Source organism: Mastomys coucha, unplaced genomic scaffold (genome assembly GCF_008632895.1).
Source record: "Mastomys coucha isolate ucsf_1 unplaced genomic scaffold, UCSF_Mcou_1 pScaffold20, whole genome shotgun sequence".
NCBI lineage: Eukaryota > Metazoa > Chordata > Mammalia > Rodentia > Muridae > Mastomys > Mastomys coucha.
In genome coordinates this window covers 4,933,977-4,946,454 of record NW_022196903.1, presented here as the reverse complement: position 1 = coordinate 4,946,454, position 12,478 = coordinate 4,933,977, and the positions used below count along the sequence as shown (strand labels likewise).

General features: G+C 40.4%; 1 protein-coding gene across 1 annotated transcript in view; it reads right to left on the bottom strand.

The window, feature by feature from the left end:
• Positions 1-2,491: 2,491 nt before the first annotated feature.
• Positions 2,492-12,478, bottom strand: part of Umad1 (UBAP1-MVB12-associated (UMA) domain containing 1) — a 247,216-nt gene continuing 237,229 nt past the window's right edge. Inside the window, exon 5 of the mRNA XM_031381168.1 lies at positions 2,492-2,554. Within this exon, the coding sequence (XP_031237028.1) occupies positions 2,551-2,554 (4 nt within the window). The 3' untranslated portion in view covers positions 2,492-2,550. The remainder of the gene's footprint in view (positions 2,555-12,478) is intronic.

The window sequence follows — 12,478 nt, the reverse complement described above, 5'->3', positions numbered from 1 at the left end:
CTATTAAGTGTCTTTTAAATATCTATTCGCATATGCATGTATGTAGATCAGAACATTAGCAGTGGTTTCTTATGGGTACTAGAGTATCTGGGGATGTTTGTTCTACACATTTTTGTAAAATGAACATATATTGCTAGAACGCTTATGCACTGCACAAGCACACACAGTGCAAATGTCATGAAATGTGTAAATAGGATAATAATGTATTATGAGTACAATTATAAAGGAAAGTTTATTAAATGGCATGGAGCCCATAGTTGGCAGCAAATGTGAACTTTGCCCACACTGCAAATGAAATTGGCTCCCATGTACTTTCTTATGATGTTAAATTGATCATATGTAACTGCCGGATTTCCTTTAACTTTTGCCTAAATCCCTCTATTCAGAATGCACACAGAAAATATAACACAACATATAGTACCTTGTGCAAGAACTGAAATAATCATATCTAGCTCATCAAGTTTTTTTTAAAAAAAAATCAAAAGTAAAAGAAGACTTCTAAAGCCCTTACTTAGCATGGACCATCGTAAATGTTCAGCAGGTGTTAGCTGTTTGGGCAATGATGCTGTGAGTGTTCAAGAATTCAGCAGCAGACAATGCTTGCTGATCCAAGACATTATCAGCCACCGACTACACATCCTTCTTTTAAAATAGCCTTCAATTACTAAAGGCGGAGTCCAAAGGAATCTTTGACACATCATAATTATATATGCTCATTTCATTCTCCATACTTAATGAGTAACAAAGTCAGGAAAATAAGTCATGGCATAATTCAGTTTTTCTTCATCTGACTTAGGTTTGTAACAACAACAACAACAAAGCTGAGATAAAAGAAACATGTTAAGGTCAAGACTTTATAAACAGCTTTGATTTAGATATATCCTTTACAATTATTTTTTAAAACATTATCTAAATTTTTTTCATGAAAATATCATCGTTCATCTGATACGCACTTGTTAAATATGTTTTAATCATATAGGTTTAGTTAAAAAAAAAAAGGAAAAGAAAGAAATGTTTAGTCCCACATTTTAACTCAAGATTATGGATTAAGGCAAGTATGGTTAGATACCGATGTCATTTTACAGGATCTAGAATTGCCTAAGAGACAAACCTCTGGGCAAACGTGGGACGTAATTTCTAGACTTGGTTAATCGAGGTAAGAAAATCTATTGTAAATATGTCTCTGCTCCATCGCTTGACTACAAATGCAAAAACAAACTAAGCGCTAGCATTATCCCTTTCTATTTCCTGACCGAGGGTGTCATGTGACCAGCTCACCATGCCCCGCCCCCTTCCTTCTTGGCCACAGTGGACTGCATCCTTAAAATATGAGCCAAAAGAAATAAACGCTTCCTGCCTTTTAGCTGTCTTCCTTTTCCTTTCTTTTCTTTTGACACTATCTCACTGTGTAGCCCTGGCTGGACTTTAAGTCACTATGAAGACCAGTTTATGCTTGAACTTAACAGAGATTCATCCTGCCTCTGCCTCCCGAGTGCTGAGGTTGAAGTTGTGCACCACCATATCTGTCCCTGTAGTGGATTTGGTCATGTGTTTTGTCACAGCAATAATAAAAACAGCTCCTATGATTATTATCACATTTCAAGATTAGGAAGAAAAGTCTCGCTGCCACTTCCTTAAACTAGTATAATTTGCAACTGTACTCTAAACACTTTATACCCAGAAATAAGTATAGCACCCACCCCTCATCCCAGGAGCCTCTTTTGGCAGCTGATGGAAGCCATTACAGTGATCCACAACTGGCCAGAAGGCAAAGAATAAATGATCAAGAGTATGTACCTCAACTGGTACATAGACAACATAACCCCTACACCTAAGGTTCAGGGAAAACTGAGGAGAGAGAGAAGAAAGAGCCAGAGGACCAAAGATGGCTGCCAGGAGATACTATCTTCTAGATGTGGTAGGGAAGCTGCACCCATGAATTCCCAACAGCGTGGTTGCCTAAATAAGACCTGCATGATGACATTGCCAATTGACATGCCAATGTGGACAGGAGAGATGTCACAAGGCCCCACTCCTAGATGAAGAGATACAGGTAATTACAATGGCTTCTGAGAGAGGGAGAACCAGTTTTCTTCAGGGCTCAATCACCTGATGGGCTATCCAATCCCAAGTGATCAGCCCTACACACATGTAAATGTAATCAATGCTAAATAGATTCAGTAAGTTTTATATGTGTATAAATGTAAGTCTGTACATATATGTGTAAGTGCATGTAACAACAATAATTAAAGAAGTCATGAATTTGAGAGAGTGGGATGGGAGATGGAAGGATAGAATTGCTATAAACACAGTATTCCTCTGTGAAATTCGCAAAAAAATGAAAGATTTAAAGAAGCAAACATACAAAAGAAAAAACTCCACTTACCTAGTGAAGATAACACAATTATAGTTGATAAATTATAAATATATAGTTGATAATTATAGTTTATATTATAAATTATAGTTGATAGTTCCTTAGAAATGTGGGGTGGTTTTAAACATTTAAGTTTATTTTTATTTATGGGTTTCCTCTGATTGCGAGCTGCAGATTTACCTAGGGGGAGGGAAAAAACAAAACAACCAATGACTGATGGGGAGTACTTTGGTTATTTGAAAAATAAGAATGTCTCCCGCCCAATGGAACCATTTCAAATATGCACTTAGGAGTCAGGCACGGCAGTGCACACTGCAGTCCCAGCACACAGAAGACTTGAGGCAGGGGGATCCTGAGGTTAAGGTCAGCCTGGGCTACAGAGTGAGGTTTCAGCTTAAGAATCAGAGGCTCGACTTTGCCTACCATCCCTACCCTTTCCTATCTCCTCACCCTCAGAAACTATGCATTCACCTCCAGGACCAATGTTCATGAGATGAGATCCACCTTCCTGTGGTTCATGTGCCCTCTCTTTTCTCCAGGAAGAAGTCTTGGGTGATGGATGCCAAACCTTGCCCACCCTCATGTAGCTTGTTTACTAGCTAACAGGTTCATTTTGTGTCCCAGGAGGCAAGATATTGAGGGAGGAAGCAGGAGAAGACAGGAGACACCTCAGCACCATTCAGGATGAAGTTGGAGAAACAGATGCCAACGGGTTCCTGTATTTCTTGTATGACTCAGTACGATTAAAAAAAAAAAAACTTCATCAAAATTTCAGATTTTAAATATGTACCTTTATGTTCCTACCATGTAACTTAGCATGATATTCTAAGCATGATATTATGTAATTTTACCTGATACATGTCATGTAAAGCAGGAAATTCTAGATAAAACTCAAAGGGAAAGGATGAGAACCTATGAAAGATTATTCCTATGAACTAGAGCTAATTTGTATGATTGTGTGGTGGTTCTGTGTTTATATTCCAAGTACTATAGACCTCTTGTGGATAATGGGCTCTCCCTCTGTCCCTCCCTCCCTCTCCTCTTCCCCAGGGGAAGCTGTGTGACTCTACATTTGGGAAGCAGACAGTAGCAGCTAACAGGAGGGAGAACACTTAAAAGAGCCTGGATTTCCATTTCAGAAGACCTGCCAGAGACAGACTTCTCAGGAACAGAGAAGTCTGGTTCTGTAAGATTAAAGGACACTTCAGGAGAACCAGACTTCTGTGGGTAGACTTTTCCATGCAGCACAAGAGCCCACCTTGATGATGAGAGACATGTCAGATGCCTGGCCTGGCTTTCTTTGTTCATCTGTAAAATCTGATAATTAAACTAGTTTAGCAAAAGACATAATATTCATAATTGGAATGAGTCTGCATTTCCTAGGCCTGATGAATTTTTTAGAACGACATTAAGTGGCTAACTGAAAACTTGAAGATCAAAGCAAAGGACCAGTCATGCTTCTTGAGGTAAAAGGCTGTCTGACAGAATCTGTTGTCTCTGAGGATGTGAAAATAAAGAAAGAGGAATCACATGATTCCCTTCTTATTCTACTCTACAAAAGCGATGGAAGGCATGATAAAACAATCTCTACAGAAATGTAAATGTCAAAATGTGAGCATTTTTGCCTTTATTTCGGTCTAAAAATAAATAAATAAAATGTCAAGGAGTCCTGTTTTAAGTTGAACTTCTCTGCACAGAGATGAATACGTACTGAGTACTGAAAAATCTGTTCACAGAATAGGACTGAATATTTTCTATGTAATGTGGAGGTGTTAAGCAAATTGCCACAGTTCGTTTACTATAAGATCCTGGTTCATGTCTTAGTATCTCTGAAAGATGGATAAAGTTTAAAATGAACAATATGTCCAACTAACAGCATGGTTTTCTTCACTCCACTTTAAATGATGGGGCAATCTGGAACAGTGCCTTAGATCTGATGAGGCATTCTTTAAAATAAATGAAGGGGTTGATGGGCTTTCCCCATGCAGCCTAAACCCCACATCTCTGTTTAGAGTACCTAGGGTCTTCTAGATGCCTTAACACTGGAGGATTAACTAAAGAGCTTCTTGGAAAACACTAAGGAATGCTGCCAAGAAGATCTCCTGCCTGGGACTCAGGGGACAAGCTCTGTCAGGGGGCGCTGGGAGACACAATGAGCTGAAGTAGCTTGCTGCTTGCTCCTTTCAGTCTGTCCCTCCGATTTGCTCACCAAGCTCCAGAGAGTCTTGGTCCCTTCAGACTGGACTAGAAATTGTCCCTATGTTGGAACCCATGGATGATATCCTTTTTTTTCCCCAAAAATATTCAGAATAGTCCAAATTTATCTTAGCTTTGGTTGTAAAGAGGTGTCTTACACTTTTAAAAGAACTAGAAACTTTCAGACTCATATAAAGGAGATGAATTTTGTAAAATGTTTAGTTAACACCCCAATAACGTAAGTTCTTCACTGAGTGCATGGCAATCTTAAGGGAACCAAGCAGAGTCGTAGTAGTACGGAATCCCAGAAGTACACTGGTTTATAGTTTTAATTTTTATTTATTTATTTGAAGGAGTGGGAAATGAACTCAGAACCTCTTGCACAACTAGGCAAAGGACTCGACCACAGTGTTATATCCCCAGCCCCAATAATATATTGTTTTTCAAATGGTAAACATATATATGCATATATATGGATAAATGTTACATATGTATAACAAATTTAGCTACACTGGAGAAGCTTAGAAAGTTTACCATATCCATTACTTCTGCATAAAAATTACTAGAGTTTGGCTTTTATTATCTTTCTAAATTTAGTCACAATAAACATGTACTTACTATATCATATAGTATTATATGATATATATCATTATATAATTATAAGAAAAGGGCAATAAGGTTTTCCTTTTTAAACAATTAAATAATGAGTATTATAAACTACAGCTGACATCTTTAAGGATGCAATTGTTTCATTATTTCTTCCTGAGAAGTTATGGGTACCATTCAGTGAAGCCAGAGTCCAACCACACTTAGCCAAGTGTGAGACCACAGGGTTCCACAAGCTGATGCAGGATGCCCTCCACATGTGTCATGCCTGTATTGACAGATGTGGACATATGCAATCTGCCTGCTCTAGCCAGGCCACAATTTTATTCAAAATGCTGGAGCTGAAGTGTCTTTTATTTGAGTGTTGCTTATGCTTATACCTTAGAGTCTAAGTCCGATTTAATAAGGACCTCTTCTTTGCTGTAAATGTATTTGTTCCAAGTTTAAAATGCTGATAAGCACTGGGTGAATATAACTGAACTGCCCTTCTTAGTTTGGCCAGCAGCATGACTCTAGAATGTTGTGCTTCCCTTACCACATATTGGGTATAAAATCACATTTCTGCTTTGTATATTATTCAAACATAAAAGTAGATATTTTGTATAGTAGTCAAACATAAAAGTAGATAGTTTGTTTCCTCAAATCATGTTATTAGGAATTATTGAAATACACCTGTGTGCTTTCTTATCTTCGGTGTATATAATCCCACTAGCTTTGCAGAGAAGGCAGACACCCTTAGGGCCTGAACTGGTATTTAAAGAGCTATGCTCACTTTTAGTCCTGGCCAATAACATGACATTATTGTTTAGAAAGAGATAAGTGGGTTATGTCTTATAAATTGAATATACTCTTTCTGTCATCAAATAACAGCTAAATTATTCTATTGATAAACACCAGGGCTCATATCAAACTCAGTTTATGTCTAGATTGCTCCATTTTTTTCCCAGTGAAGAGCCCAGAAAAATATGCCAACCTTTGCATTTCAGGGACATTAGTAACCAGTATGCACTTAGTTACTCTTCACAAATTGTTCAGAAAACATCTCAGTAGGGGAACCAAAAAGACTCGAGGGGGGAATTTATTGGCTATTTGCGAAACTGATAACAAAACCTCTCTAAGCCTCCCTGGTAAGTGAAGATAATCCCCCTTCCATCCTGGTATCAACTGTTAAAGAGGACAACACGGCTAGGAAACAGTTTGTAAGCCCATGTTGGTGTTATCATTATTGCTCAAACATTGACAACTGAGCGTATTATAGCAGGCCTCATTATAGCCAGTGCTTTATCTATGGAAGAGTGGGCTGCAAAGGAGACAGGCTGCATAGGAAACAGGCTGCAGACCATTAGCACACTGGTGTTCCCAAACCACTTTGCTTGTGGTGGTCCCAGTCCTGACCTTTCAAGGGAAAAGGCTTGTTCTGCCTCACAGCGAAGGAACTCCTACCCTTTAGCAGAGGTACCAGATAAAGCTGATGATTGCCAGTTGTGCCTCTGTAAACAGGATTAGTAAGAGAAAAGATGTTGGCAATCTTCTGAGGGCATCCAGGGAGGCTTTTTTTTTTCCCCAACCAGACATTTATGTGGGCATCGAACTATGATTTAAATAACTAACGGGAGTTATCAATGTGCTACCAAGACAAAGGCTGGCCTGATGAAATACACATCAAGCACTACTGTCTCTAAACACACACAGAACTCCCATGAGCTCAGCAAGTAAGGGAGTTGAAGCTGCCCTGAGCTATGATCCTCTCTGGGGCTCAAAAGCTCTGGCTTGCTTTTGGAAAGCTGGGATTCTACTACTTCTGTCAATAGAGAGATGCAAAGGGATTTTCATGAGCAGTTGGAATGAAAAAGAAATGAGACCAAATATTGAGAAACTGGTGGACATTCACTGAAAAGCAATGGACATGATTTATAAGGCCGAAGGGATTGCCTTCCAGAGGCAGATGAAAGAAGACAGTCTCTCAGCAAGACCACGGGGGTGGGGGGGTGGGAGTGGGGGGGTTAACCATCTGGGATTGGTTCATTGGCCACCGCCAAGAGTACTTGAAGGGCATAAACAGCATGGATGGAGAGAAGTTATTTAGTGTGGTCCAAGGGGACGGGAGGAGGAGTGATGGAAATGAAAGTCAAAATGCAGATGATTAAGGTGGCAGAGCAGGTCACACGCCTTTAATGGAGGGGTCTATTATTGACTGTGCAGCTCTGTCCCCTGGGGAGAGCCAGAATTCCTTTCTCTTGCACTATTTGCAATTGGAAAATGCACTAAAAAGTAGCCAGGCGTACTGGGGAGGGCAAAACCACCATGTGCCCTCAGAGAATCACTGAGATGGCTTAATAGGTCTTTCCTATCTCAAATTACTGTGATGGAGCTAGTGTACACAGGGACCTGAGTTGCTGGCATCATTTTTCCACCACCTGAGAGCTTCTTCTTTGTTATTATAAAGAGCCTGGTGAAGAAATCATCACAGGTAATGGAAACAATACCTATGCTACAATGAGAGGCCTACAGAGTCCTGATGCTTTCATGCAATGACGGAACTGACTAGGATTAGTTTCACATTGTGAAGTTAGCATAAAGAAACGTGTCTACCAACTGAGACCTGGGACAACATGCTCATATTGATCCCAATCCAAGACAAAGGGCAAGAGGCTTTATTACATTTGGATGTTGGCTTCAAAAGTAAGTAAGTAAGTAAGTAAGTAAGTAAGTAAGTGAGTGAGTAAGTAAGTAAATAGATGGCTTTCTAATCTAGAAGAAAGACTTATGGCCTATCTTTTCAAAATTGTTTAGCCATTAAAACCAGCGAAGAAGCGATTACTGCATAGAAACTCCGGGAACTAATGTATTGAATGGGTGCATCTGACAGCTCTGTTTACAGCTGCAGCTGTAAAGAGCAACTGACACATCCTAAAACCTGTGATGGCCCAGAAGGGCATAAGTGGGCACAGCCTTGAATGCACCTGGGATGATGGCTACAACCGAAAGGAATGGGTACAGCGTGGTCAGATGGAACCTGGACCGGGAAGACAAGCACTAGTGTCATTGTGATTGCTAGAAGGCACACAGCAGCGGCTCCTCTCACCCAGAGAAGGACGGAAGCAGCGTGGCAAACAAAAAAAGCAAGAGGCTAACAGGAGGGAGGGGCAGTGACAGACGAAGCACGAGAAGTTAGAGCCGGGGAAGCCCACAGATGTCAGCTCTTCACAGGTGTGGGGTATCTCACTTCCTGATAAAATCATGGTACTGTGGTAGGTACTAAGTGAAACTTGGCGTTCTAGAAGACTGAAGCTTCTACAAACAAATTCAGGGGTTGACCTACAGAGGACAGATATAGGTCAACCCTCATCCTGCTGCTCGCAGCAGCTGTGGCCAATGAGAGACACAGCTGCCTGGCACACTGAGTTAAGCTGCTGCTGAAATCAACAGAAGCCATTTCCTGCCTCTTTGCTGCTTCGCTAGTCTGGCTAGGATCACTTTAGGTACAAGCTGAGCTGCTGGCTTGCTGAGTTCCTGGAACACTGTTGCGTGCCTTCTGCTGCTGGCAGGCCTGCTCCTATCTCATTCACCTGAAAGATCTGTTTCTGTCTTTAAAAAGGAGGCTCAAGATGCAACAGTTCCTCATTACCCTGCATGCTAGCACAAATTTGTAGAACCAGGGAGACTTTATCTATTTTTATTTGAAAATAGTGGTTGGGAAAAGAGGGGGTGGGGTGGGGGCGGTCCACACAAAGACCTATTTCCAGAGAGGACATAGCAAAAATTGTTAGGTGGCTGATTCGAGATTACCCAGAAAGCCCGTGGTTAAAGCAAAAGGAGACTGGAGTGAGTAGGTCTGGGAATCAGGAAATTATGAAATCAGATCCAAAGACAGAACGTCACTGGCCCACACTAGGTTAATTAGCAGTTGGAGATGGTAGCTCAGCAGCACATGTTCCTACAGGCTAGCTGATTACTCGTCTGGCACTCCTCTAACAGGAGATTTGACCCAAGTTGGTACTAAGTTGATTAGATAAGGCTGAGAAGAAATACTTTCCGATCACTTTCAGGAAAGAAACTCCACTTCTCTGAGTGATGTAGTAAGAAAGCATTCCAGCACCTGTGGCTGCAGGCCACCATTTGGAATCCTGAGAAAGAGCCCTTCTGGGCATCTAATTACAAAAGGTAATAATTGCCCAGGCAGGAGAAATGGCTCAGTGGATAAAGCACTTGGCACATAGGCATGAGGATCTAGGTTCAGACCTTCAGCATTCATGTGAAAGTTACATGGCAGCACCTATCTGTAGCTCAGGGTTAGGAGTGTGGGAGGCATACAGTAAGAAGCTGGGGTCTTGCTGGCCAGGCATTCAGCCAAGTGGTGAATTCAAGGTTCAGCAAAGAACCCTGTTTACAAAAAAGCAACAGAGGGAACACTGCTCAATACCTCTACATGTCCTCCATCCCACATTATCAATTCATTTCCTTAGTGACTAGGTCAGCTTGATTGGCTGACTGGCTCTAAATTTTCTAAGAATCTGTCACATTCATTTTTTTGTTTCTGGGGAGTCTCGTTTTGTTTTTGCCACTTCCTATCAACAACTGTCAACATTTCAATATTTTTACTATTGATATAGGGTTTTGTTTGTTTGTTTGTTTTATCTTTGTTTTGTGACAGGGTCTTCTTCTAAAATCCAGAGAGCCCCAAACTTAAACTCACTATGAAGCAGACTGGCCTGAAATGCAGGTAGTAATTCTCCTGCTTCAGACTTCTAAATGCTAGGACTATAAGTACAGGTATAAATGACCATCCCCAGCTTAAGAACTCTGACGATGTTTGTCTTTAAATCTCCAAGATAGCTGCTTGTGTTTTTCTCTTTATTATTATTCAGTATGTAAAAAGTTATTCTAGTCTAGTCTAACAAAATCTACCTCAGTGTTTTATTCTTTGTGATATAGGACATTGTTGTTACTGTTACTCATTCACTAAAGTCTCTCTCTTTCTCTCTCTCTCTCTCTCTCTCTCTCTGTGTGTGTGTGTGTGTGTGTGTGTGTGTGTGTGTGTGTGTTTATAGGTCCTACAAGCCAGACACTAAGAATACTAAGCTTAAAAGAACAGTGAATGTAGGTCAATCACTAGCTACAAAGCCACATAAATGGATCTGAGCTGCTTGTGGGTGGCTCATACATAGGAAGGTACACGGTATATGAGACTTTTAATAGAGTAATTAGACATAACCAGGAAATTCAGAGGAGGCTGCCTGAGAAAGAAGTGTCCAGACTCTGAATGATAAAAGGGAGTTGGGTAGTTAAGAAAGACCATAGCAGGATGTGAGACTTGTAAGTGCAAAGGTCCGGCTAGGAGGCAAACATAGGAAGCATGAAGGCCTTTAGAGAGTGTAAATTCAGATCAGATCCCAGAGGGGAATTGATATAAAGTGAACCTGGAAAGGTTTGCTGGGGATGCTGACAACACAGGTAGGGCAAGTGCACAGACTCCTAAAGTCTACAGGAAACCTTTCAACATGTTGCAGTGACAGCCACATTATCTTTACCTTCAACAGCCAATCCAACCTAACTATTATGGATTTTTTCTCTTTAGTTCAATTTAACTACATCCCTTCATTTTTTAATCAATGCCCTCAAATTCATTTTATTAATATTATCTCCTCTTATCATATAGCCTCTGTGACAATACTTTGTATACACCTACTTTTGCCCACTCCAGTTCATTCCTACATAATTATGAGAATACAGACCCAACATCAATAGCATCCAATGACCTAGAATGAGGGGTATCCTAGATGATATTGCACTGCACATGAGATATTTGCTACAAGGGTAGATTATCTAGCTACTTTTGACACATGTACATAAAGTAAGTAGCCATGTGGCCAGGTTTATTTGCTTAAGTATAATAATCTCATGACTGATATGAATATCAAAGCATATCATACAACTTAAATATATGTGATTTTTTTTAATTCAAGAAGATAATTTGTGTTGCTAAAGAAAGGAATTGCTGAGTGTGTGCTTTGGGGCTTCGTTGGTGTTTTGTTCTTGTTTGTTTTTAAGAGGAAACCTATGGAGTGAGTATTTTGAGTGCAGTCTTGAGCCTGTTGAGTTTGGAATGTCCTAGAGAAGGAAGAGAGTGGGAACATCTAGATTCATGTCTTCTGCTGGCTGACTTAGAGCCAATTCTCTCTGCTCCTATGTCCAGAGAGACAGCACAGAACAAATCCCACTTGTCATTCGCAAGGCATTCCCTTGTCTTTTGATGTCTAGTTAGGTTTAGCCAGTAGGAGATGGAGAAGAAAGAAGGAAAGAGTGAAGCAAGGGTATCAGCCCTTTGCTCTTACCAGACTGCAATCTTTCCTGCCCATCCTCTCTTGTTCCCTTTCTCCAGCCCCTCTTCGTCACACTCTTCCTTTTTCACAGGTCACCCTTCTAATCTCTTCCTCATCACCACTATCCTTAATAATTTTTACCTCCAAGCTCTTTCTTGCTTAAGACAATGATTGTTTCCTCACATACCATATACTGTCATCATTTTCTGCTTTGTAAATGATCTCAACTAACACATATAGAATGTGCCACTGTTTTCCTGCCTGGAGCCTGACTAATGCTGATAGTTTAGAAATAGCTGAATTGGGGTTAAATCAGCGAGTCACCTGGATAGAGGTAGTAATTGGAGCTCTGCATAGATATGAGGATACCTCCGGAGACAATGTAAGGAAGGAATGAGGCCTGAGGAACTCAAACATATGGGTCTTCAGAAGAGGCTGATTCTTCAAAGCTACTAAGGAAGGAGTAGCCCAGGTGTTAGACGAAAATCAGTACATAATGAAAGCAGAAAGAAACAAAGGCTTAGTAGTCAAGAGTCATTAGTAAGCCACACCATTCTAAATCTAGTACATACTTCTTGCACTCCTTCCTATTTATACTGCTTTCTTCCTTTACATTTCTTTAACTTATTTAGAATTTATTTTTGGAATACTTAAGGTAAAAGACACTTGCCTTTAAATGGCCATCACTACAATGTCATGTAGAAAATGATTCGTCAAATTTTTCACGGTATTCACTTTACCACATGCACTTAAAGTACAATGATCCTACCAGCTCTGAAATCCACCAAGCACAATAGCATGGCCATGCTAACCATAGGGTGTAATAGTGGCACAGATATCTTGGTAGTAACCAGCAGCTCACTAATTGGACTTAAGGTCCCTACACAAGAGGGAACTCATACCTGGTACTAGAGACACAGCCAATTACCCAAAGCTTACATACCTATAACAGCAACTAACAAAAAAAGAACCCATGAAT